The sequence below is a fragment of the Danio rerio genome, chromosome 21, assembly GCF_049306965.1.
Source record: "Danio rerio strain Tuebingen ecotype United States chromosome 21, GRCz12tu, whole genome shotgun sequence".
NCBI classification, from domain to species: domain Eukaryota; kingdom Metazoa; phylum Chordata; class Actinopteri; order Cypriniformes; family Danionidae; genus Danio; species Danio rerio.
Window position 1 is genome coordinate 39,342,977 of NC_133196.1, and position 21,628 is coordinate 39,364,604.

At 37.1% G+C, this 21,628-nt stretch overlaps 2 protein-coding genes across 7 annotated transcripts in view; one reads left to right on the forward strand and one right to left on the reverse strand.

Moving 5' to 3' along the window:
- Positions 1–21,628, reverse strand: part of sgcd (sarcoglycan, delta (dystrophin-associated glycoprotein)) — a 377,956-nt gene that overhangs the window by 13,596 nt on the left and 342,732 nt on the right. For all 6 annotated transcript variants that reach the window (XM_073934267.1, XM_073934268.1, XM_068215786.2 and 3 more), the window contains 1 exon segment: positions 3,887–4,010. In XM_073934267.1, the coding sequence (XP_073790368.1) occupies positions 3,887–4,010 (124 nt within the window).
- Positions 9,891–11,117, forward strand: LOC141379890 (uncharacterized). Its single transcript, XM_073935456.1, has 2 exons — positions 9,891–9,970; positions 10,128–11,117. Exon 2 carries the CDS (start codon positions 10,139–10,141, stop codon positions 11,003–11,005), a length of 867 nt encoding a protein of 288 aa, XP_073791557.1. The 5' UTR covers positions 9,891–9,970; positions 10,128–10,138; the 3' UTR covers positions 11,006–11,117.

The window sequence follows — 21,628 nt, forward strand, 5'->3', positions numbered from 1 at the left end:
GAGCACGCAGTATTCTTAAGGACAACTCTCACCCTGCTCTCAGACTGTTTTCACTCCTGCTTTCTCGGACAAAAACCAGCAGACTGAGGAACAGCTTTTTCCCCAGAACTGTTCCCCTTCTGAACTCTGCCCCTCACTGACTCTTTTGCCCCCCACTCTCCTCTAAAGCCTAGTTCACACTACAGGATTTTAAACATCAGCAGATCACTGTGCCGTTCACACTACATGACTTGACTTTGTGTCTTTTAATCTCTGTGGTGTTCACACTACGCAACACTCTGTGAATGATCCACAAAAGGGGGGTCACACACTACATGATCTGACAACAACTCATTCCCCAACAGCTCATTCAAGCTACCAAACCACAGCCAAAGAAATTTTGAGGGAGCAGTCGTCAGACATCACTGACAGCGTTTCAAGCTTTGGAGAAAGCATTTAAAAACATCCTCAAATCAGCTAATTTATCAGCGGATTAATCACTCATCTGCAAGGTTCGAGTGGATAGATACACAGAGAGTTTTTAATTTTTGTAATTTTATAACTTTTTGAAATAAAACTAACATATTTATAACACCCTGCCGTTTTCTAACTATCAGTGTATTTCTTTCTGACATTGTTATTTATTTATTTTTTATTACAAAACAGTAAAGAACTGAGCATTTCTGCCTTAAATTACCATATTGGTTAAAATGACTGCATGCATGTCTGATACTTTTTGCTGTGACTTGTATATGTGCATTTTCTTGCCTGGCAACTTCCTGCTAACATAAACAAAACTTTCTGATGGCAAAAACATCAATTTACTTCAGATATCTTTCAAAACAGCATATTCTGTGCTGTGAAAGAGCTCCTGTTTGAAAGTGAAAATGAAAGCCAAGACCTTTAAGTGTTTTAGTATCTTAACTACATATTTATAGGCTGCATTACCAAAAAAAAGATGATATTTTTAGGGTAATGATGTCATTAAATATGATGCCAGACATTCAAAGCTTAATTTTAATATCTCAATAATAGCTTTGAATGTAAATATGTTGTGACAATATGGCGTTTTATATGAGAACGGTCAGAATGAGCAGTATGGTAATTCTAATAGTTACAGAATTCTAGTTCCACTGTTAATATAGCTTATTCTCATGTCTGTGTTAACACAGAATGAAGCGAGTGCACCGATGCCCATTCTGACCAATCACAGATGTTTCTGCTGAGCTCCTGAACACACAGGCATTCAGCTCATGTTGATATGCTCTCTCATTGGCTGTAGCTCGTCACTACATCTGACCACACGTGGGGTTGAGTCGGCCGACTGCTCTGGAATATTTAGCATGCTAAATGTTGGATTTCCGTCTGCGAGGTGTCGGCAACGCGTCAGCGAGCCTCGTTAATGCATTGTTCAGTAGTTCACACATAAAGAGCGGCGAGCGCCGAGCACCCGCAGATTTCTTCCCAATCACAGCCCGATCTGTCGGCGAGCTCGTTAACTTCCAAATCGGGCTCAAATTAGGCTTAAAATCCTTTAGTGTGAACTAAGCATAACTTATACTCCTCACAATCACTGCACTATTTAGCATTTGCACACTTAAAAACTGCACATATTCATTGCACTACATTGCACTAATTCATTATTTGAACTGTACATACCCACTGCAAATGTTTATCTATCCTGTGCACTTCTAATTATTAATAGCAACCTGTACATATATTCATGTATTGTAAATCTCTGTTGAAAGCTAATACAACCTGTATATAATGTTCATAGTACAGCACTTTATACTTATTATTATTATTATTATTATTATTATTATTATTATTATTATTATCAACCTGTATCCTGCACTTGCTGCTATTGTACTGCTGATTAGACCTAAACTGCATTTCATTGCTTTGTACATGTGTAATGGCAATAACATTGAATCTAATCTAAAAAAATCTAATTGATTTAATTTAATTTAATTTAGTTTAATTTATCATTCATTCATTCATTCATTCATTTTCTTGTCAGCTTAGTCCCTTTATTAATGCGGGGTCGCCACAGCGGAATGAACTGCCAACTTATCCAGCAAGTTTTTTTTACGCAGCGGATGCCCTTCCAGCCGCAACCCATCTCTGGGAACATCCCCACACACATTCACACACACACTCATACACTACGGACAATTTAGCCTACCCAATTAACAATGCCCTTCCAGCCAACATCCACACACTCTTTCATACACACACTCATACACTACGGACAATTTAGCCTACCCAATTCACCAGTACCCCATGTCTTTGGACTGTAGGGGAAATCGGAGCACCCGGAGGAAACCCACGCGAACACAGGGAGAACATGCAAACTCCACACAGAAACGCCAACTGAGCCGAGGTTCGAACCAGCGACCTGTGAGGCAACAGCACTACCTACTGCGCCACTGCCTCGCTCAGGTAAGGAATAACTGTATAAATTAATTTTGCATCAAAAAAGCATTTTGAGATCGGTAAAGGCGTCTGCAACTTTTGAGAAGCATCAAATCACCGGCATATTAGCGGTCAAAACATGTGCATGACTGCATAAGTTATTATCCTTTTTTTAAGTTAAATATTGGGCATGTACGTGTTTGTATCTAAAAAAAGTTAATTTTAATAAATGTTCTCTTTAAACCACCGGGTGGCAATCTTTGTTCTTTTATTTTGGAGTGCAGACTGCATAAGTTTTATTAATACATTTTTTTTTTTTTTTACTTTAAATTGACATAGTTAAAAAAATATATATTAACTATTTTCCCAAGTTTATACAACTACTGTAAGAAAATATCAGCATTTGGTATATACTTTCAGTATTATATTTGCTTGAAGTGACTCGATCTAATCCTGTTTATATGAAATGAACCTGCTCCCAAGCAGGTTTGAGCTAGCAGAACTGTTGCTATGACAACTAGTCTCAGTTGAGTTTTGAAAACTAAACAATCCTGGATCAAGTCAAATCGTCAACATCCAAATCCAGCTAATTGAGTAATCAATTAGCTGACCCCTGCTTGAAAATGCCTTTGTTGCTTTGTCAGTCATCTAATCAGTACAATATCTGTAATTTAGAAACTGGGGAACTAACACTGTGAAATAAATTTAAATAAGAAGTGACAATTTAACGAAGTTACATAAAGTAGTTGTGAGACTTACAATTGCTGTGAAATAGAAGCAATAAAAAAAATCTGATACATCTATATTAACTGTTACATTTATTTAATCTGTAGCAAAAAATTTACATAAATAGATTAAAATATTATTTTTGCTCTGCCCTAATAATTTTCTATGCTTTAAGGAATTATTGTGAAAAAAAATAGAAATGACAGTTGTCCATTATTACATTAATCATAATTAACTATGCAACTAATTATCATTACATGCAACTAACCCTAAACCAAACTCAGATTTCTAACCCTAACCATATAGTAAGTGCATGTAATTAATTATTATTAGTCAGTAATTAAATGAATAGCTGCACTGTAACAAGGAAACCCTAAAATAAAGCATAACCCATGCCTTCATTTATTTTAAACATGCTGTTAAATTCAAGTTTATGAAATCTCCTTCCTGAAAAATCCAGCTCTGCTTCTTAAATCACCATCAACAACTCATTCATCAACACTTTATCAGGCTGTACTATTTAATCACAGATAATGATGTCAGATAACTGTCATGAAATACTGTACTCCAGTATGAATATTTAACCAAACGTCTGCTTCCCTCAGAAGACAGCAAGGGGACATATGGAATTAGACTGAGGGCTTGTTTTGGTGACAACTAATGGCAGATGGAACTGTCAAAACACAGAGTACATTAACTAACGGCACCAAGCTGATTGGCAGGAACAGCGTCAGGGCTGCCAGACACAGAATGAAGGACATTTTACCTCTCCGTCTTTTGACTCCAGGCGTAAATCGCTCCTACAGGTTGCTTGGAAATCACCCGCGTCAGCTTCTATTTTCACTCCTTTAGGCGCCTCCATGTATAGCGAGCGTGTAGGAGACTCCAGCCTGAGCAGAAGATACATCACAGATTGTAATGCCTTTCTACATACAGTACAGTAAGAGCTTCAAATCAGATCAAAATAGCCTATAATGTTAGAGCAATGAAGCTGATGAGACTTTAGCGCATCAAAGGGTGGCTTTGCAAAGTGAATGATTCCCTGGAGACGATGCAATTTATACCAGCTCGTTTTATGACCAAATGTAATTGAATGATTTTTTTTTTTTTTTTTTTTTGAGAATATGAGGTTTCTGGAACATTCAGTTCAACCTTCAGATGTTATTTGAGACCCGTTGGGAATAAAATGCAGACGAAGAATCTCTTTTAGGTTTCTTTTGTTCATTTATGTACAGATTAACAAGAATACTAGGTGATACAATCATGGCTACAAAAAACTGATACTATTTGCATTGATATAATTAAAATGTTAAGAGGTATTGTAATTAATGTTTGATGTATTCTAAGGCCTGGTTTATACTTCTGCGTCAAGTGACTGGTGTAACCCACGGCGCATGCAACGCGCGTAGCTGTGCATTTATACTTCTGTGCGCTGTCTCTGTTGGTCTGCATTAACACTTCCGAAATGCTAGTTGGCAGTGAGGTGTAAATGTTCCTCTGTGTCGAGTTTCTTCGCTGTTGTTTTGCTTTTCCTGAACACTTCCGGGATGTACAAGTGGCTCAAACTCGCTCATTTTGAGGCAGGAACCGGTGGAAGTGCAACAACTTTAACTATGAGGTAAACACAAAACAAAACATTTCATCCGGAGCTCCTTCACGAGACTCCACACTTGAAAACAATTGCTTCATCAGGCTCGCACCATTCCCGCCCAGACTCGTCAGTGCTACCAAGCTGACCAATCACAGAGCTTACGCTATGCGTCGTTGCGACGTGTAGTTACATTTTTTTGAGAGGTGCACAACAGCGATGCCGACGGCCACGGCGAAGGGCTATGCGTCAGCGTTTGACGCAGAAGTATAAATCAGCCTTAAGAGATTACTTGTTTGAAAAAAAAACATGACATACAATTAGAGGGATACAATGTTAGTATTAGCTATACTGTAAACAATCTGATTTTTATTACACACCAACTTTTGAAAATCATATCTCCCATGTCACAAAAACCTCCTTCTTTCATCTGGGAAATATCGCTAAGCTACCAAGCATGCTATCTATTTCAGATGCAGAAAAGCTTGTTTATACTTTTATGACTTCTAGACTTGATTACTGCAATTCTCTATCCTGCTGGTTGCCCAGCATCTTCTATTAATAAACTTCAGTTAGTGCAAAATGCAGCTACCAGAGTTCTTACTAGGTCAAGAAAATATGACCATTTCACCCCAATTGTATCCTTCTTAAACTGGCTGCATGTTAAGTTACATATTGATTATGAAATATTGCTTCTTACCTATAAAGCATTAAATAATCTAGCTCCTGTTTATCTAACCGACCTTCTGTCTAGCTACAATCCAACTCGCTCTTTAAGATCTCAAAACTCAGGGCTTCTGATAATGCCCGGAATAGCAAAGTCTACTAAAGGAGGTCGAACCTTCTCTTTTATGGCTCCTAAACTCTGGAATAGCCTGCCTGATAAAGTCTCTCAGTTCAAAACTAGATTAAAAACCTATTTGTTTAGTAAAGCATACACACAACGCCTTACATAATCGTGTCTTTGACAGCCCGCCGTGGCTAGCCGCAGCATGAAACGAGGCAAGCCACTCTGTATGAGTGTGCTCCATGCACCTCCTGTTAGACACACTCCGCCTTGTTTGAATGCACCATACATTTTTAAAGAAATACTTATAAGCTTTGTTTCTATAGTTATATAAATCCTATTTTAGATATATTATAGTGCTTCATTTCCGCACTGACATTTGATATCTCGTTCAAATACATTATGAACAGCAGCTACACTAATTATTTTCTTTTTTCTCTATTTACAAATGGGGATGCCCATCCCGAGGCCTCTAGAAACTGTGCAGCGGCATTGATGGGATCCAGCACCTGTGAAGAGATGATGCCAATTATAGAGGACTTCAAGGACAACTCATACACTTCAGACACAAATACATTTCATTAAACCTATATGCTATAAAATTGCTTGGTAACAATGTCTGTATATAATAACTTACATTTGATTGTAATGTAGTCAACCTTTTGTAAAGCTGCTTTGAAACAATAATTATTGTAAAAAAGTGCTTGAATTGAAACTTGAATTGAACTGAATGAAAATGTAAAAATGTTCGTACCAATCTGTTGTGTAGTTTACATAAATGGAAAAAATACATACAAAAATACACAAAATAGTTTCTTCAGCACTTCTCTATATTTAATTCACAAAAGAGTTCAAATAACATCTTAAGGTTGAACTAAATATTCCAGCAACCTCATGAAACCACTCTATAACTGCTTAAAAAAAATCAATCCATTACGTTTAGTCATAAAATGAGCTGGCATAAATTGCATCATCTCCAGGGAATCATTCACTTTGCAAACACACTCATACTTTTATACATGGTTTAGAGTAAACCACCTTAACAAAGTACAACTAAGCCATACCCATGTAATTGCACAATTTTGTGTCTTTTTAAACCACACATGCACAAATAGTTTCAATGTAATTTCAGCATCAACATTTAACAGAGGATACATCAAGTTCCCATAATGTAATTCAAACACAGTGGGTAAAGAAAGTATTTGAACCCCTTAGATTTTTCACTCTTTGTTATATTGCAGCCATTTGAGTACAATTTCCTCAAGTTTTTCCTAATTACACACATTTTTACACAGCACCCCAGATACTGAGAGAAAAACAGAATTGTTGACTGTTTTGCAGATTTATTAAAAAGGAAAACTGAAATATTATATGGTCCTAATATATAGTATACAGTATGTAAAATATATCGCCATCTTGGAATTATAAGTTTCTATCTGTTTTAAATGTTTTTAAGTAATTGAGCTTCACAGTTTTTAATTCTCTTCAATTTGTGAATTGGGGTAAACATAAAAAATAAACAGGGCAAATGCAGATAAAACCTATTTCTAAAAAGTCATTTTTTGCATGGAATTATAAGGTTCTATCTCGCAAATTATTCATTGAAGCATTACTTTTTAAGAAATACAAGCAGTCTGCTTAATAATTTAGTTAAACAAATAAAAATTGGTATTGTAACAATATGTTGATGTTTGAGAAAGTTACATTTTTGCTTTCTATAACATTTATTTATGTTTTAGGATGAATATATATATATATATATATATATATATATATATATATATATATATATATATATATATATATATATATATATATATATATATATATATATATATATATATATACATAGTGCATAGTCATAGTGCATAGTGCAGATGTCATGTTTATACAAAAAAAAAAAAAACAAACAGCCAATGAGCAAATTAGTTGTTTAACAAAGATAAATAAACACTGAAAAATGTTTCAGTTTATATATATATATATATATATATATATATATATATATATATATATATATATATATATATATATATATATATATAAAATAAAAATATATTTTACATTTAATATATAATTTTTTTAGTTTCTTTTCCAACACTGTAAAATGTAACATTTTATATCAATGTCAAAAAATGCTTCCAAATCATCACATTTACATACATCCTTTTAGTTTGCTTCAAAATTCTGAGAATAAATCATTAGGTGTGTTCGACTTGAACCATGGCTGCAGCCGGTGATCAACAAGATTAGAAGAGCGCAGGCAGGGGCGAGTTGAAAACGGTGCCGTCAAGCTGGTCACTTCGGTGCTCAAAATTGTGGCAGTCATCATGATTGATTGCATGGCGTTCGTCATCGTTTTTTAGACTTTTTTATTTATAACAACAAAATATTTCCAGTACAAATAAAACAGAATACAGTCTTTACAAACTAGTTCATTTTTTAATTATGAATTAAATATATAACAAACACATAAGAGAAATAAGGGAAAATGAGAGAGTAATTTAAACAAATTGAAAAGGCCTATTAAATACAAATTAATAAGCACAAATTCCAGGAGTTTAAATATTTAAGTCTTTAGGCTAATAATTGTTGTTTGAATATACTAAAAAGGGGTTTTACACATAAATCTTTCCAATATATATAAGTGTAAAACCCAAAACAAGGTGTTTTGATTAAGTCATAAACAATGATTAAGATTATTCTAGATAATGAAAGCATTTTTACATAGTTACATGTAGTTTTCATTTTTACATTATAATAAAAGCAACTCAGCCATTTGTGTAGTATCTGTGTCGTCATCGCAGCTCCTGCAGTCGGTCTTTAGATGCTACACAGGCTGAATCGATCATCTGATCTCGGAGTGCTGTTGCCAGGGGCACCCCCAAGTGGCCACCCTAATATGATTTTACTGTTGATATTTTTCATTTAAATGTACTTACATAAATTCACAATTTTTCAATAAATGCATAAAAAGCAGCCACAAAATTATTGTGTCACTGACATAGCTGATTCACTCCCCCTCACCGTTCCCTGTCGTTGACAGCACGCACACGCCTTCAATAGACAGCAATGGCAATTCAATATTTAACTTAAGGTACATCAATAGAAGAAACCGTATTATTAATATTGTGTCTCAAAAAGGAATTTGGATAAATTATGTTATTAGGATCTGTATAGTGAGTGTGTGTATGTGTGTTTGTGCATTTGTTTGTTTTATTAATTATAAATATTAGAAAATGCCATATACTGTACGTGATACAATAAAAGTATGTGAAAAATAACAAAAAAAATAAATAAAATAACATATATATATATATATATATATATATATATATATATATATATATATATATGAAAAGTGTTTTTAAACTAAATATTCGCTTTTTTGGTTTGCACATGTCTTTGCTGAATTATTTCAAGCAATAAATTGCAATTGCTTAAGGGTAATTAATTAAATGAATTAAAACCACAATATTTCATTTACCAGAAACAAAATATAACATTACACTGAATTTATAATTTTTTTGTGTGCCACCCCAAGATTTGGCGCAGCCTCTTTTGACCACCCCTAAGAAAATTTTATGGTGGTGCCACTGCTGTTATGGTACTTTGATGCCACATGTGACAGTCACGTGGCGTCCACACAGTGCAATCTAGACAACATTTCTATATGGCATGCACCGCTTTAAGACAGATTCCAATCATTATGCGCAGCGCTATATGAAGTCGGACACACCTTATATGTGTTTCTTTCTGGCATTTCCCACTGTCAACGGAGCAATCTGGCGGAATAAAAGTTGATCCCGATTGGTCCTCATGTGTGCATTCAAAATGCTGATTGGCTTAAGAACCTTATAAAGCCAAGCTAGAGTCGACTTTGTAAATAAAAACTTTTTTTTAAAAATGTAAATAAGAATATGTGAGCAACACTTTTGTACATTTTAGGTACTAATATGTAACTTTAGGGTATTAATATGGACCTTTTAGGTACACATTTGTACCTTTTCAAAAGGTACCACCCCAGTGACAGCTCGCATACCTTTGTTTTTGAGTGTGTAGTATGTGTATGTATAATATTACATATTGTATAGTATGTATATGTATAGTATGTACAGTATATAAATGTGTAGTATATTTATGTAAAATATTACTTCAGTAATATAATGGGTAACACTTTATTTTGATGGTACATGTCTTACACTAACCCTAACCCCAACCCTAACCCCAACCTAACAGTCTACTTAAAATCTAATGAATATTAGTTGCAATATAACTTAAATTCAACAGACGATCAAAATAAAGTCTGACCATATAATGTAGCATTTATATTTTCATTACAATACTGGCAATTATAAATCTTGAATTTAAATCTTAATCATTAAATTCTTCCTCATTCGCTAAGTATTTGTCTCTCCTACTTAGGGTGACCAAACCCTTAATACATTTATACAAACAAAGCTGCTTTAAAAACGGTCTGTCCCTCGAGCATCCGCCTGTTGTTTGTAGCTTTAGCCTGCTAGCGCCGCTGGTCAGCTAAAGCTACCGACCTCTTTGACCATACACTTTTGACTTACTGGCTTTGCTCTTTACCCCGTAAAATGTCGCTTCCGTCTCTGTCCTTGTGTGCAGGAGAAGCATCGATGGAGGCGTTGGAGCTGGAGCTGGAAGAAGTGGAGTCCCAGATCCGGGCGCTGGTGGTAAGACGGTCGCGGCTACGGGAACGGCTCCTCGCCGTACCTAATGCTAAGGCCGTCTCATCACCTAAGGTACGTGGAAATTACAACCACATCATTCCCTCTACCTCAACCCCGCGTCCTTCTCTGTCCAGGCCCAGCGCACCCGGGGCGCGGCTCAGCCAGGCGTCGTTCACGCCGACACCCGGCTACCACGGCGCCTGGGTGCAGCCGCGCAAGGTGCTTCCCAGATCCCGGGGCAGAACGTCTCCGCCTGTGTTCGAGATCTCCACGGAGAACCGCTTCTCCCCTCTCCGCGAGTCGGGTCCCGATGTGGCCATCATCGGTGACTCGATCGTTCGTCACGTCCGTGCCGCCTCCTCAAAAGGTAATAAAGTACGTACTTTCTGCTTTCCTGGTGCCCGTGTGAAAAATATTTCTACACAGATTCCAACCATCCTGGGCGCTGCCGAGAGCCCTGGTGCCGTTGTCCTCCACGTGGGGACAAACGACACCGGGCTCCGGCAGTCGGAGATCCTGAAGAAGGACTTCAGGAGCCTGATCGAGACGGTTCGACGCACCTCGCCCGCCACGCAGATCATCGTTTCTGGGCTGCTTCCTACCTACCGCCGAGGAAATGAAAGGTTCAGTAGACTTTTAGCTTTGAATGAATGGCTAATAACATGGTGTAAAGAACAGAAATTGCTCTTTGCTAATAACTGGAATCTTTTCTGGGAGCGTCCTAGGCTCTTCCGTCCTGACGGCCTGCACCCCAGTCGAGCCGGAGCTGAACTCCTGTCGGACAACATCTCCAGACTACTTCGCACCATCTGACTAGCAGGTAAAAATTCACAAAATTCACATTATAGCCACCTAGACTCTTGTTCACCCCACTTAAACATCAGTAACGCATATCTGGCGAATCCTATAGAGACTGTGTCTGTTCCTCGTATTATTAGATTAAGAAATAAACGTACTGTGTGCTCCAGGAAAAATCTAGTAAGAATCAAACCAGAAAAACCAGCAGAAAGTGAAAATACAAATTTCGTAAAACTTGGTCTCCTAAACATCAGGTCACTTGCACCTAAAGCACTTATCATTAATGAAATAATAACAGAAAACAATCTTAATGCACTCTGTCTCACTGAAACCTGGCTGAAACAAAATGACTATATTAGCTTAAATGAAGCAACTCCTCCAGGATTCTTATATAAACATGAGGCTCGTCAAACTGGTCGTGGTGGTGGAGTTGCATCAATCTTTAGTGATTTCCTTAATATTAAACAGAGAAACGGACTTATGTTTAGCTCCTTTGAAGTATTATCGCTTAATGTTCAGCTTCCAGATACTATACAAAAACCTATGTTATCTCTCGCTTTAATCACCATATATAGACCCCCAGGACCCTATGTCAAATTTCTAAAAGAATTTTCTGATTTTATTTCTGACTTACTAGTCAAAACTGATAAAATGCTAATTGTAGGTGACTTTAACATCCACATAGATGACGCTAATGATACATTAGGGCTCGCGTTTATGGATTTAATACACTCACTTGGGATAAAGCAAAACGTTGTGGGCCCAACCCATTGCTTAAAGCATACATTAGATCTAATTCTGTCTTATGGAATCGAGGTTATTGATGTAGACATTATACCACAAAGTGATGATATTACAGATCACTACCTCTTACTATATAAGCTATGTTTACCTGAAATCAGCAAACCCGCTCCAATACTCCGCCCTAGTAGAACTATTGTTCCGTCAACTAAAGATGAATTTATAAATAACTTACCTGATCTCTCTCTATTTCGTAATGCACCCGCAAACTCAAATGATCTTGATGTAGTAACCAGCAGTATGGATGCCATCTTTACTAGCACACTAAATACTGTGGCACCCATCAAATTAAAAAAGGCTAGAGAGATTAAAACTATACCATGGTATAATAGTCATACTCGTGCGCTCAAAACAGCAACCCGCGCCCTGGAACGTAAATGGAAAAAAACTAATTTAGAGGTCTTTAGAATTGCGTACAAAGACAGTATGTCCAGCTATAGGAGGGCTCTAAAATCTGCCAGGACCGAGCACCTGCGCAAACTGATAGAAAATAATCATAACAATCCTAGATTTTTATTTAACACCATCTCTAAATTAGCAAATAATCGGTCATCCTTGGAACAAACTACTCCACCGCAAATTAGTAGTGATGATTTCATGAATTTTTTCAGTAATAAAATAGAAGGCTTTAGACAGAAAATAGGAGATGCCAAACTTTCTGCACCGGCTTATACTCCAAATCCTGTAAATATTTCATTAAATCATAATAATAACCTACACTGCTTCAAAATCATAGAACATGAAGAGTTAGTAAAAATTATAAATAGCTCTAAACCAGCTACGTGTATGCTGGACTCAATTCCAACAAAATTACTGAAAGAGCTGTTACCTGCTATAGGAGAACCTCTTCTTAACATTATCAACTCTTCTTTATCTATAGGCCATGTTCCAAACTCTTACAAGCTAGCTGTTATTAAGCCTATTATTAAGAAACCGCAACTAGACACCAACAACTTAGCTAACTATAGGCCTATTTCAAATCTTCCATTTATGTCTAAAATACTAGAAAAAGTTGTTTCCACTCAATTATGCTCTTATCTGCAGACGAACAATATTTTTGAAGTGTTTCAGTCAGGTTTCAGGGCTCACCACAGTACAGAAACCGCCTTAGTGAAAATAACCAACGATTTACTCTTAGCTGCTGACCGAGGGTGCGTCTCGCTATTAGTTTTACTCGATCTTAGTGCGGCATTTGATACCATTGACCACAATATCCTCATAAATCGTTTAAAGTCTACAGGTGTCCAGGGACAGGCTCTACAATGGTTTAAGTCATACTTAACTGACCTCTACCAGTTTGTAAATCTTAATGGACAGCCTTCACAAATCTGCCCAGTAAAGTATGGGGTGCCTCAAGGATCAGTTTTAGGCCCTTTACTGTTTACAATTTATATGCTACCTATGGGAGACATTATTAGAAGACATGGGATCAGCTTTCACTGCTATGCAGATGATACTCAATTATATATTTCCACTAAACCTGACGAGACGTCTGAACTTTCTAAACTAACTGAGTGTATCAAAGATATCAAAGACTGGATGACCAACAATTTTCTTCTCTTAAACTCAGACAAAACAGAATTATTACTTATTGGGCCTAAATCTTGCACACAGCAGATCTCGCAACTCAATTTACAATTAGAGGGATACAAAGTTAGCTTTAGCTCTACTATAAAAGACCTGGGTGTCATATTAGACAGCAATCTAACTTTTAAAAACCATATATCCCCTGTCACAAAAACTGCCTTCTTTCATCTGAGAAATATCGCTAAATTACGAAATATGCTATCCATCTCAGATGCAGAAAAGCTAGTCCATGCTTTTATGACTTCGAGACTGGATTACTGTAATGCTCTATTTGCTGGCTGCCCAGCATCCTCTATTAACAAACTTCAATTAGTACAAAATGCAGCAGCCAGAGTTCTGACCAGGTCCAGAAAATATGATCATATAACCCCAATTTTATCCTCCTTACACTGGCTGCCTGTTAAATTTCGTATTGAATTTAAAATATTACTTCTCACCTATAAAGCTCTAAATAATCTAGCTCCTGTTTATCTAACCAACCTTCTGTCTCGCTACGAACCAACTCGCTCCTTAAGATCTCAAAATTCAGGGCTTCTGGTAGTACCTAGAATAGCAAAATCAAGTAAAGGAGGTCGAGCCTTCTCTTTCATGGCTCCTACACTCTGGAATAGCCTTCCTGGTAATGTCCGAGGCTCAGACACACTCTCCCAGTTCAAAACTAGATTAAAGACCTATCTGTTTAGTAAAGCATACACTCAGTGCATCACCTAGCGGGTTCCACACTGGCTTCTGCATCTTGCTTATATACACTATGAACAGCAGCTACGCTAATTATTCTCTTTATTCTCTATTTTCACCTGGGGATACTCATCCCGAGGTCCTCAGATTAGGCGGAGTCACTGATTGGATCCAAGACCAGCGACGTGATGATCCCAAGGATTCCATATTCGGGACCAGGCCATATCCTGAGCTGCTGCTGCGCTGATGGTCATGGGGAGTGGAGAACATGAGTCTGATTCCAGCGATGTCCCAGGGACAGACAAGTCTTCATTAAGGCCATCTTCCAGCATAAACCCCGGAGAATGAATTTCTGCACAAGTCTTTTGGCCAGCAGAGAAATTAAAATGGTCGTGCCCAACTGAGTCTGGTTCTCTCAAGGTTTTTTTCTTCACTCCCATCAGGTGAAGTTTTTTTTTCCCTCTCCGCTGTCGCCACTGCCTCGCATGGTTCAGGATTGGTAGAGCTACGCATCGATGAATTTGCTCTTCAGTGTTTGAACTCTCAGTAATGATTAAATCACACTGAACAGAGCTAAACTGAACTGAACTGAACTTAAACACTAAAACCTGAACCACACTGTTCCAGTTACTATGACCATTTATGTGAAGCTGCTTTGACACAATCTACATTGTAAAAGCGCTATACAAATAAAGCTGAATTGAATTGAATTGAATAAATGATTCAGAAATGTTAAAATGCCTTGATTAAAAAAAAGGAAATATTTGTCTATTGCTTTTAGGCACAGAATGCAACACAATGACCTGCTATATATAGCATAATGAGCTCTAGTGGTGCTGCTTACAATGTTAGAAGGTTCAAGTAACGAGTGGAAAAATGAACCTAAGCAAGTCCAATCGGATGCAAATTACCAATAACAATAGGGTACAAGAGAGCTAGCACAGCAGAAATCCACGTACAAGTGCTGCATATCTATATGGTTGTACACCTTAGAGGTGTTCTTAAAGGTTAGTCTGGTGGTTATACCTCATATGGAAGCTACTTTGGATTTAAAATGATAAACAAAATAAAATTAGGATCATTAGCTTGATGAAACATGAAAGTGTCCTTCATTATCCTGAATCCCGCATTCAAGCTTCTGAATTTCAAACAGTCGGGATCTGCGTAATATAGGTATTCACAGTGAGGTGGAACACAGCAACGCAGGTGCTGTCAAAAGGGAAATTTAAGCAGATTAGGTGACATCGTGTTGCTGCACGGCGCTCACACGTACCAGGGATAAAAGGGAGTTGACTAATTTGTCGCTGGTAGAAAAACAAAGGGAAAATCTAATTTACTCCCTCTTGGGTTTGAGAGAAATATTAGGACAGAGGAAAACACAAGCTGCATGCAGACTCAGCAGTGGGAATACAGCCTATAGCCTACAAATGAAGAGTACACAATAGAAACAACAAGGAAACTTTCTACTTTACTTGTACACTCGATTAAAGGAATATTTCCGTTTACTTCAGCTTAGTCCAACAGGGGTCGCCACCGTGGAATGAACTGCCAACTCATCCAGCATATGTTTTACACAGTGAATGCCCTTCCAGCTGCAACCCAGTACTGGGAAACACACATACACTATGACCAATTTAGTTTCTTAAAGGAATAGTTCACACAAAAAATAAAATAAATAAAACACCGTAGTTTACTTACCCTCAATCCATCTTTGGTGTTCATGATTTTTTCAGATGTTCATTTATTTATTTATTTATTTTATTTATTTATTTTTTTAGATGAACTCATATGATGAGTAGTTTTGTTTTTTCAAGTTTCCAATCACATAAATCCATCATCAAACTAACCCATATGCTCCAAATGGGTTAGTGCTTTTCTTATGAAGCAGATCGATGTGTTTTTGTAACAAATATATTTAACATTTTTAAATGAAAAACTCTAATTAATGACTTCTGGTGGCAACTGAATACACGTTATGTGTGACTGACATACTGACAGTAAACGGCATATGGCGTAAGACAGGTAGGTACATGTATGTGCCATTGTAAGAGTAACATATTGTACAACATTACTGGGTCATGCCAACCCCACTAGTTTTTTCGTTTGTTGTTGTTGATGAGTGTTGGGCAACAACGCGTTACTGTAACGGCAATACTTTTGACAGTAACTATGACTGTAACGCATTACTTTTTAAATATACTTATTCCATTATTGTTATCAGGGCCAGATTAACGTAAGGGCTAGGCAGGGCTGAAGCCCCAGGGCCCACGGAAGAAGGAGCCCTTGATTGCGGCAAACGCCTTTGCATTTTTTCCGCATGTCGCTAATAAGAAATATTCATTTCGGCTCGCTGCTGTTTAAAAACTGACCCTCTAAACTAAGGCTCAGAGTGTCTGTAGCTCAATCAGAGTTTTGAGTAACCCTGTTTAGCCCTTCCATAAGGCTGACCAGATGCCCCATTTTTCCCCATGAAAGTCCCTTATTTCATAGGACAGTACCTTATTTCAGCTTAAGGCGAGAACAGTCCAAAGGTAGGCTAACCAAACATGCTTATAGAACAAAAAAAAAAATTCAAACAGTATCCGTTATTAACGTGCAGTAAGAGACGTTGTTATAGGCGGAATCATGCTGAAGGACTATAACTGTACCGCAGTCTTTTTAAAGTTTTTAAAATTTCCATCACTGTGGACTATCTATAGATTAGTGTATTAACCCTTTTATAAAAATAAAAGTAATAATCCAGATAAATTAAATATTGGTGCTGACTTTCATCAGAGAATAGGCTATGTCTGATGCAAAAACTTGCTAACCTTCTGTAATTGACTGAGACCAAATGGGAAATTAGAAGTATGTATATTCTAATAAAAACTAATATTCTAATTATATTCTAATAATAACAATAGTAACACCAATAATAACATGAGTGTCATTATTATTAACAACAAAATGTAAAATCCTGTAATAATTAAAAGACAAATCAAATGCTCAAACTATAATTCAAATAGAGGAACCAGTTTCCTCCTGATTACACACAAACATACAGCTGACAGCTCATGATGGACTGATTGCAATAAATATAAAGACACCTCATTTACACGGACTCTTTGCTGAGTCTTGTTTTTTCCTGTAAAGCATTACAAATAGTTTTTTCCTGTTTGTCCTGGCATGTTTTGATCCTTGTCTTGTTTACCATTATTGTTGTTTTGCCTTCTGTCCTGTTTCCAATTCTGTGACTTATAGATAATTTACCAGTTTGTAAACAATCAGAATGTGCGAGCAGCGTGGTTAAAGAAAAAAAAGCTAAGGTATAACATCCAATGCGGTACAGAGTTTGTTGTTGTATTAGAGATAAGTTATATTGATTACATATTACATATATTATTTACATAATGCTTTCAGCGTATTATAACAGCTTGTCACCCAGTGATATACACAGTTATTCTGCAAAATTAACATTAAGTGAGCAGCGTTTGTCTGATTTGTCCATTTGCGATAGCACTCTCCAAATGGATATTGGATTAGACGAAATGGCCAAGCATCCAGCCCGAAATATACTCATCATATTGCAATATCTCATTGAAACTTCAAGTGATTTTACAAGAGAGAAGCTAAAGGCCTTCAAGTCTTTGGATTCCAACAGATTTGTTTTGTGTGGTCATGTGCAAGAAATAACGTTCTATGAATACTAGATTCAAAACTTTTTAGAGCTAAAAACCGAAGTTCTGCCTAATCAAAGACAAGGAAAGAAGACAGAACTGTACTAGACCCGGGTAATAATCAAAAAGCAAAACAACTGCATTCTGACAGCGAACTGCATCTGTACGGCAGAGTATGTGAACTTACTTGTTTATATTTCATTCTAAGCATTCAATATCCGCAGTTTAATTCACCATATTTAATCATCATACACTTTTTCTAAAATCATTGCTGCAATCAAAAACGAGTAATGTGTATAATTCAGCATAGCGTGAACTGCAGAATCGAGCACTTTTAATAAGGTCCTCACTCCATTCAGGTCTTATGATGGCTGTTAGGCAGTGAAAAAAGCAGTGGTGCACTGTAAAAAATTAAAATGTTCTATTTTTGGCATCCTATCGCACAACACTACATGTTTGCTATTACAACCGGTCTTTTTTGATATGCGCGGTTGAACTCATGTGACTTCATGTTTGACGTAAGTTGGTAATTCTCCAATAAATGTTTTGTTAAGGTTTGTCTCTCTGTTTGATTTTTTTTTTTCAACTGAATTATTTTTGTTTGTTTTAATAATGTATAAGTTCTTAGTACCAATTTCTAAAGAGTTTTTTTGTTCACTCAACTGCAGACATTTAAGGTCGGTGCAACTGATATTTTCAAAAGCTGAGTACACAACAAAACACAAAAGGAAATAAGGATTTTTATTTTTTTTTCCCACTCAACTTTAGGCATTCCAGTTCTGCAGACACACAAAATGTTCAGTTGGCACAACCTTAAAAGTTTTGTTATAAAGTAGTTTACCTCTCCAGGAAACTAATAATCTAATATTAATCCAATCACCTTATTTTTTGTTTACTGACAAATAATTTAAGTTCAGTGAAGCCGTTGTTTTCAAAAGTTGATTGATCAAGAAAAAGTTGAAAGAAATTGATATATTTTTAAATTTGTTAAACAAATAAAAAAAAATTTACAGTGTACACATTTGTGGAAATTATTTTAAATGACAGCAGACAAAATTAACATGCAGTCATCATTACTGTTATTCAGCAACCAAAAAAAAAACACAAAATTAAAACTTTGAAACTGAAATAAAGATACAGATACATACATATAGAAGACTAAAATTTGATAGTTGTTGCCATTTTAGTGGCAACTTGTTAATTTTTGCATATTGGTCACAGCGTGCATCTGTCAGTCTCTTATAAACTAGCAAACAAAACACCCCAGCACACAGGTGAGAACACGTGCCTCAATCACGTTTCAGCAGGGTATCTAATTTCCAGACATTTAGCTTTTTACATCAGAACACCCTTACTGAGAACTATTTCAAGCTTGCTGTTACAATTTTCCAGTCTGCCATTGGCTAAGCCGATTATTCGCAGTGCATTTATTCAGCGATAATGAAAGGACCCAAGGGTGGCGGCGACCCTGCGCACGGTGAACAGCATCCACCCAATTACTCCCATAAATACATGCAGCGGTAGGGCTCAGAGAGACAGTTCTGGGTTCTTTTCAACTCGCATCCGAGCGATGACCAGCAGGTCACAAACAGCGATTCTGCTTCCATGACCAAGCGCAAAGCTTTCAATAATTACTACCGCCTCCTTAAGCTGCGAAAGTAGAACGGACATGGCTGTTGAACAGAAAAGATAAGAGATACCGCAGAAGCGCTCGTTATATTACATGCAGACTATAAAACGTGTTTTATGACCTATTGTTTCACTGAATGCCTCTTTCTCCATTTATTCTCGCTGCCTTCCCTACTTTTATGGACTGCACATTCTCCACAGCGGCTCAGGCGGTCTGTACCTGCCACAGTCCAGTGTCTCAAAAGTGTAATTATTTCTCACTATTGCATTATGGGAAAGGAGATGGATAATAAAATGGTAAATCCACATCGACAACATGACATTACAAGGACAAAAAACGTTTTGTGCTGAAAAACAGAGAATTGCTACCTGCCAAGTACAAGGAAAAAGGAGTAAGTCTTCAGACTGAATGGATAGAATGCAAATTTATACACATATATATATATATATATATATATATATATATATATATATATATATATATATATATATATATATATATATATAWAAATATATATATATATATATATATATATATATATATATATTATATATATATATAATATATATATATATATATATATATATATATATATATGTATATATATATATATATATATATATAGGTCAAAATCTAAAATAATTAAAAAAATGCATTGAAAAGGTTGAAAAACTGAATAGAAAAAAAACATTTAGTCAAAACTTTAGAAAAATATTGAGGATTTCAGACACTGCTCTGCTGAAAAACAAAAAAAGTAAAATAAAATAAAGGCAGCAAGGTGGCCTCACAGGAAGAAAGTCGCTGGTTAGAGCCTTGGCTGGGTATTTCTGTGTGGAGTTTGCATGTTCTCCCTGTGTTCGTGTTGAAAATCAGCACCTTCAATTCTTAGGCCATGGTGCTTCACTTTAAAAAAGGTGTTTTTTCATTTCCAGGTTGGAGGAAAGTCCTTACCCCAGGTGGAGTAGTTCAAGTATCTTGGGGTTTTGTTCATGAGTGATAGAAGGATGGAACGTGAGATTAATAGGTGGATTGGTGCAGCGGCAGGAGTAATATGGTTGATGTATCGGTCCGTTGTGGTAAAGAAGGAGCTAAGCCGAAAGCTAAAGCTCTCGATTTACCGGTCAATCTACGTTCCTACTCTCACCTAAGGCTTCGGGTCATGACTGAAAGGACAAGATCTTGCATACAAGTGGCCAAAATGAGTTTCCTTTGCAAGATGGCAGGGCGCACCCCATAGACAGGGTGATGAGTTCTGTCACCCGGGAGAAGCTCAGAGTAGAGCCGCTGTTCCTCCACATCGAGAGACGTCAAACCGAGGTGGCTCGGGCATCTGTTTTGGATGCCACCAGGATGCTTACCTAGAGAGGTATTCCAAGCAGGTCCCACAGGGAGGAGACCTCGGGGAAGACCCAGGACACGCTGGAGGGTCTATGTCTCTCGGCTGGATTGGGAACACCTTGGGATCCCCGTGGAGGAGCTGGAGGAAATGTCTGGGGAGGGGGAAGTTTGGAGTTCTCTCCTAAGACTGCTGCCCCTGCGACCCGGCCCCGGATAAGCGGATGAAAATGACATGACATGAAAATTTCCAAAAATCTTTTTTCACATTGTCATTATGGAATATTGTGTGTAGAATTTTGAGGAAATACATTTATTTAATCCATTTTGAAATAAGGCTGTAACATAAAAAATGGGGAAAAAAGTGAAGCACTAGGATTTCCGAATGCACTGTATACCCCATTGCAGTGCAAGGGATTATGACAGGTCCCCAGAAAGGTAACTGGTGTGTGTAATGTATTTGTGTGTGAACTAGAGGGTACAATACAATACTGTATTGCTGTCCTATAAATGTACTCTTCGTTTTGAGAGAGAATCCACCAAATGTCCTTAACCACTGTTCTACATTTGATTGACAGCTGTCACTGAGGTGTCCTTGTACATCACAGAAAGCTTGATAAGCCACATCACCTGTCTGCACTGGTGGCTTCACTGCTGCTTGCCCCATCAGCAGAACACACAGCAACAATCCAGAAATGTGTTTTCGGACCATTCTAAAAGAGCCCCTCTCTCCCCCCAGGCCATTCATTGCTCATTATTTCCTGCAAAATGTGCATTCCCTGCCATATCTGACCCAGTTGCCAATGCTCTCCAGTTCATGTTCAAGCCTTCTGCTCGGGGTATTGGCATTGCGCTTCACGTGTTTGTTTTAGTTAATGAGAATCTACTTTAATTAGATTTTGATGAGCATCCAGGCATCGATCAGGACAGGAAAGCACTCGCGTCCAAGAG